This window comes from Brassica napus, chromosome C3 (genome assembly GCF_020379485.1).
Source record: "Brassica napus cultivar Da-Ae chromosome C3, Da-Ae, whole genome shotgun sequence".
NCBI lineage: Eukaryota > Viridiplantae > Streptophyta > Magnoliopsida > Brassicales > Brassicaceae > Brassica > Brassica napus.
In genome coordinates this window covers 17524963-17531989 of record NC_063446.1, presented here as the reverse complement: position 1 = coordinate 17531989, position 7027 = coordinate 17524963, and the positions used below count along the sequence as shown (strand labels likewise).

Sequence of the window (7027 nt, the reverse complement as noted above, 5' to 3'; positions counted from 1 at the left end):
TTTAAAATAATGGGACAATTTTTGTGTTTATCAACGAAGGTACCATGATGTGGGCTTTAGGGTATTAACTTAATTAGGGAAAAAGTTGTGTATACAGGATGCAATTTCACTTTAAAATATTCTTAGTTATTTAGGTATCATCTTTAAAAATAGTCTAACTTTATACAACATTACACAAGTTTTTTTTTAAAAAAAAATAATGGTTTATTGTGGTCTTTTTTCACTGAGCCAATTCATTCTTTGATTTACAATAAGTGTACAAAAATATTTTATAGATAAATGATGATAAAAGTATTTTACTTATGTAACATATTGTTAACTAGCCCATTTATCTATATATTTTCAAACTGTCATTTATTAATCAAATGAATTAATATAGTTATTTATTCATCAACGATTAAAAATTTAATAACACTACTATATTATGTTTTGGAACTGCATTTTTTAGAAAATTATAATACAAATCTTCATTAATCTAATAAAATAGTTTTTCTTGAAATAAACCTAAAGATATTTATAATCTACAAGATTTTTTAGAATAAGGTCATTAACAATAAAACAAAGTACATGGTGACTTTTCATAAGTATTTAATTTAATTCATCAATAAAAGTTACAGTATCCATATTTTTGAAACTTTATTAAAGTAATTAACAAAAATTGTACAATTAAAAACAATTTCACTCGAGTTTATCAAAGAAAAATATTAAAAAAAACTAATAAAATATAAGAAAACATTAAAAATTCTAAAGAGGTTCACCAAATAAATTAGTTAAAAGTAATAATATTATTTATAAATAATATTGACATTAGAGTATATTCTCAGCGACAGGAAAATAAATAAATTTGGAGTATATTCATTATACATTCGTCAATGAAAATTATATTATCTAAGAAATATTAATTAATAAAATAGAAACAATGAATTTGTGACAAACTTCTAAAAATTAGAAAAATACATGTGAACTAATAAAAAATCATAACCCTCAGATTAATAAATAATCTAACTATATCAAGAAGAAAATATATCTAATATTTTAGATTTTATCTATTTTAATAAATAAGACATTTCCTAAAATTAGTTAAAATTCTATACATTTTTTTTCCTTTTTCTTATATCTAACAAAAAGTATATAATATTATTTAAATCTCATCAAAATTGTTATTATGATCAAAACCTAAATCTAAATATTATAATATTAGATATTCAATTTAAATAATTAGAAAAGAGTATTTCAAATATATATATGCACACAATAAGTATATAACAATCACACTTTCATTGTAAAATTTGGTAAATACAAAGAAAAATTAGACATTGTGCATATGGATTAATCCTTTATGTCATTCAAAAAAATGATAGATACAAAACTATAATAAAATTATTTATAACAGTATAGTATTAGTTAATACGCATTAAACAGTCTTTTTAAACTATGATTAATATAAGCACTTTTATAAACACACATATACATTTACATATACAAGACAAAATATACCTAAATATTAGTTATTTAAAAGGTAGAATTTTATAAAAAAAATTAAATTGGAAAAAATAAAAGGGAAAATTCTGCTTTTACATCTTTTTTTGCACAAATATTCATGTTTCATTCATTAGAGAGATATTTTTACAAATACATAAAGTATGAGGTTTCATTAGAGAGAAAAATACCTTTTACCCTTATTTTTATATATATAAATATAAATAATTATTTAAATAAATAATAATAAAATATTATTAAAGTTTTGGAATTATAAGTTTTTAATTCTAACCTTCTTATAAAAAATCAAAATTGTTTTTTTTTCGGTTTCTGTCAAAAAATTATTTTTAAATTCTAAAATTCTTTTGGTAACTATTTTAAAAATTTTATTTTAAATTTGAAGTATTTATTTATTTATTTTTTAAAATCTTAAACTCCACCCTCCAAACTCCATCCTTCAAATCTAAACCTTAAGTATAGATTTGTTAATCCTGAAGATATAAGTGTATATTTATTTCTTTAAAACTAAAGGTAAATGTTATAAAGGTAAATAAAAAATAGTATTAAGAATGTGGTAGTTTAAGAAATTTCTCAAAATAATAAAGCATATTTTGTATATGATTTCATAAAAAAATGTAAAGAAACCATATACATGTTATTTTGAAATTATTATCAAATTAAACTTATTATTAAAATAAACTAGCTCATAGCGCGAGTTGATAATCTAGTATAAACCTAAGATGATTTAGCTATAATTATACACAGAAATTATTAAGAAATTTTTTGTGTATCCTCTTCTAAAGATTAAGAATTTTTTTTTTTTGTAAAAGAAGTAAGTTTGTTACTGTTTTTGCTGAGATTAAGAAGGGTCACACTTTAGGGTCTTACCCGATAGGTGCATGGTTCGAATCGCAGCTGCTGGTGGATTTGTGGTGATTATCTTGAAGAATCTTTGGAGTCAATACAGAGAAGCCTATGTCCAAGCTGCATGTGGCCACTGGTAGATTAACATGGGGCGATCACCAGCCCCCTGGATGCCTTCGGCGGGCTCCCCAATGGACTATTACCAGATTTCCGGTGAACGGTCATTAGATGCTAGCCGGATCTCTTTCCGGAGTATCCGGATACTAGGGTCAAAAAGAAAGTTCAAACTATCAACTTTGTAATAAAAATATATCTATAATTATATTCATTTACTTTCACCTTAAAAGTGAGTGAAAAGAGGAGAAGATTTTGCCATACCTCCGTGACTCATTTGCAGCTTAAACATTTACTGATTGTATTTAAAAATATTAAAAGAATTCTTTAGACTCGAGAGATTGTCAGGCGATGGCGATGATGATTCCCTCAGGAAACAAAAAAAACTGGGATGACTCGTTAATCGCTCTATAACACTGGTATCAGACTCGCTAATCAACGCATATTGTGACCGTTTGTTTATGCATGTCAAATGTAAAGAATTTTACTTGAATAACCTAACTACTATAATTAATAATTTCATAGTATTTTAGCAAAAAAATAATAATTTCATAGTAGTCTAAATGGATACGTGTTATCGGTCAAACTAATGTGTCAATGAGTCAATAATAGACGGCCCCATACTTTTAGAATAAGGGAATTAGAGCACGTTATAATTATAATAATAACGTATGTGTACATGTACTGTACTACCTATCAGCTTCGTTTAATATAGTCTACTCTAAAGAATACTCAATATTGCAGCATGTTTTTGGTGCTGAAATTTGACTTTTTTATTCTGCTGAAAAAGAATCTTGTTATTTATTCTTTGTGTGACCTTTTTATAAATGCCTTGACGGGGATGAGATTTATCCACGACAAAAAAACTGTATTCATAACTAAAAGAAGAACCAAAACGCAGATAATCGATGGCGACCAGCGGTAATGACAACTGCAATGCAAACGACAGTGTTTGGCAGTTCAGAGGAAACCGTGCGACGAGTGATGCAGCTGCGGTAACATTGAGAAAACTCGTGTTTGGAATGTTTAAGAACTGCAACTTCAACAATGGAAAGACCATCTTGCCCTCCACGACTCATAGCTTCAAGACTTGCCCTGAAGCGGAGGAAGCTGTGGCTGCAGCCGTCCGCTCCGGCATGGCCAACTCATATGCACCTAGCCCTGGAATTTTCAACGCCAGAAGGTTTGATCTGAAAATTCATTGTTTTATCAAAAACCGAAAACTAAAAATATCTATTGGTAGGAAACCCAGAAGATTATCAATAACTTAATCAGTATTTTAATATAATATATTTCTTTATTGAATTAAATTTTAGTTTATAATAAAAGTTTTTTTTTTTTTTTGCTAACACAGTTTATAATAAAAGTTAAAATCAGTCACAAAGAAATTAATGATATAAAGTTTTTTGATGAATATCTCTCATAATTTCTCATGAAATTTTCATATTTTCATTGCTGATATATTTTCTAAAAAACTTTTAGCAGAGTTGCTCGTAAGGTGACATTTCGAGTGATTAAATTGTATTTTTTTTTCTCAGAGCGGTGGCAGATTATCTAAATTGCGAGCTTCCTACTAAGCTAAGACCGGAGGATGTGTATATCACGGGCGGATGCAACCAAGCGATTGAGATCGTAATAGATTCTCTCGCAGGCAATCCAGCAGGCAACATTCTGCTTCCTAATCCAGGATATCCTCACTATGATGCTCGCGCTATTCACAGCGGCGTCGAGGTTCGCAAATACGATCTCCTCCCGGAAAGAGATTTTGAGATTGATCTGGATGGCCTCGAGGCTGCTGCCGATAAGAATACCGTCGCACTTGTCCTCATCAACCCCAACAATCCATGTGGAAACGTCTACACCTACGATCATCTTAAAAAGGTGTATAGTCTCTTTCATATTAGCCTTTATTATATTTGTGATATGTATAATGTTTTATTAGTATACGAACTAACAGGTTTTGTTATTGATCGATCTTTAGGTTGCGGAGATGGCTAAAAAACTCGGTATAGTGGTTATATCCGACGAAGTATATGATAAGGTTGTATATGGAGAAAGGCCCTTTGTTCCAATGGGTACATTTGCATCGATAGCTCCGGTGATCACGTTCGGATCCATATCCAAAGGATGGGTTGTACCTGGCTGGAGAATTGGCTGGATGGCCATGAACGATCCTAATCGCATTCTTAAAAATGCAGGGGTTAGTCAATTTCCTTTAACTGATTTCTTAATTACTATAACCAGCAATTTAATTAGATGATTTTTGGACATTCATTAGAAAGTATATTTGATGTTTTTGGCCTTTTGCTGACACAGGTAGTTGAATCAATCGAGGATTGTCTTGATCTAACTCCACAGCCTTCATTTCTTCTTCAGGTTTGTAGTCACTGGCTATCAATTAAGATATCGACTCTTATCATAGAGTTTCGGTTTTCTAATAAACATTTCTAAATGATTTTTATACTTCTTTATTGATTTTGATAGGAAGCACTTCCTGAAATATTGGAGAAAACACCCAAGGAGTACTTCGCCAAGAAGAATAAAGCTATGAAACGCAATGTAGAGCTTTCATTTGAGAGGCTACGGGACATCCCTTGTCTTTTTTGCCACAAGAAACCTGAATCTTGTTCTTACTTATGGGTATTTTCTTTGATTTTAACTCATTATTACAGAACATAAACTCATAATCTACATTTATATGGATCATAACTTTGTAAATGATTTATTTTGCAGTTAAGGCTTGACACATCAGTGTTAGATTATATAGAAAATGATCTCGATTTTTGCACAAAGCTAGTCAGTGAAGAGAGTCTAATCCTTGTACCAGGTATTGATCTCTTTTAGAAATATATATATATCTTCATCCATATGCATTTGGTTTCAGATAATTAAGCTTGTTGATCTTTAATAATCAACGTTTTTGTTTATTTATATTTATATTTTTGGGGACTTTTGTAGGAGTGGCTTTAGGAGCAAAGAATTGGGTGAGGATCTCGATCGGCACTGAAGAATCAGAGTTAGCGGAAACATTCGACAGATTAAAAAGTTTCTACAGTCGTCATGCCATTTCCAAAGAAAATATCAAATCCCATGGTGATACCGTTAATCAGATAGTTGTCGCTGTCATCTGATTGTAGTCATCTTACTGGGGTGTATTGAATCTAAAATTTGAAATATTTTGAAGTAATTTGTAGATGATTACAGGAGAATTAGAGAATTTGGTGTGATTTTTGTTAAAACACTCTAGAATCTCATCTAAAACAGTGAGATTTGAATTTTTATTTTTATAACTAAGGAACTCCCTTCAAACACTCTAGAAACAATTAAAGTACTCTAAAATCTCCAACTTCAATTTTGTTCAATAACAGTGTATTTCAGAGTGTTTTATGAAATGACAAGTTCAAAAACATTGGATTTTAAAGTGTTTTTTAAAATCCATGTTTGAATAACATTGGATTTGTCATTTTAATATGAATCACTTAAAACTCTTGGTTGAATACATCTCCCTAAAAGTCCATTATAATTGCAATTTATCACAATATGTCTCCTGGTAATGAAATAAAGATTTGAAAAAATATATGAATGTTTTGTTGGGTCAATTATTTAAGTCAATGTAATTCAAAATTATTGTTAGTATGTGAAAAGAAATGGGTCTACAGGTTACAAAGAAAAAAGACTTTAGAGATGTCGACCTCAGCAGTCATCATCATAAGTGCCACAATGATATCGACCGGGTCAAACACTGAGTCCTCGGTGGGCACAATCGGGAACTAAATTTTTGCATCATACTTGAAGAAAGACTGGTATCCAATCGGAAGAGTCCACGGATGCTGATACTCTCTCGGAATTATAAAGGTGACGCCGGTGGCACGACACTCTCTTAGCAGATTCTTTACCGACTTGGGCAAGACCAAGTAGGAAGGACGTCTCCCCAGCTGATCCGCTATGAATCTTCCTCGGTGTTGGCAGAAACATCTTGCTCATCAGCTGCAGACTGACCATCCCCCCTTGAGAAGTCTCTCGAAATCGAGAACCAGCTGACGCTGAGCAGGATCCAAATCGGCCATGTCCCTTAGGGCGTGTTGATGAGCCTGATCGAGTCTTCGATAGGACTTGCACCGCCCGAAAGATTCTTGCTCGGGCTCGGGGTAACAGCTATATCTTTCCCTTTCTCGGCTCTCTTGATAATCTTTGGATTGGAGACATCTATTCTTCAAGAAAAGATGATGAATAGCGAACAGACCGGAGAAATCACGCGAACGACGGTGGCTAATCGTAAAAATGAACTAGAAAAAAGAGATACAGAGAGAAAACTACATTTCATCGCGGAGGGAAATAAGAAAACAGAGATGAGGTCACCTATTTATAAGAGAAGGGGCCCAAAACTCTAGGACGGCTCATCATTAGGCCTATTGGGTCTAGGGCGCTGCCTATTTTTTCCTGCTTTTAGGCGCGACGATTCTACTTCTTGGAGTAAACTGAAATTTGGTTTCAGTTCAAACCAAAGCATACTAGGTTTGTAAATTGTCAAGTACTTGTGCTGAATATCGTTCTTTCACCAAGCAGACAA

The 7027-nt window shown here is 31.4% G+C and overlaps 1 protein-coding gene across 1 annotated transcript; it reads left to right on the top strand.

The window, feature by feature from the left end:
• Positions 1-3218: 3218 nt before the first annotated feature.
• On the top strand, positions 3219-5768 carry LOC106388375 (probable aminotransferase TAT3). Its single transcript, XM_013828423.3, has 7 exons — positions 3219-3640; positions 3996-4338; positions 4439-4657; positions 4774-4833; positions 4942-5097; positions 5191-5284; positions 5416-5768. The coding sequence occupies exons 1-7, from the start codon at positions 3366-3368 to the stop codon at positions 5586-5588; spliced, it is 1320 nt and encodes a 439-aa protein (XP_013683877.1). The 5' UTR covers positions 3219-3365; the 3' UTR covers positions 5589-5768.
• Positions 5769-7027: the final 1259 nt, after the last annotated feature.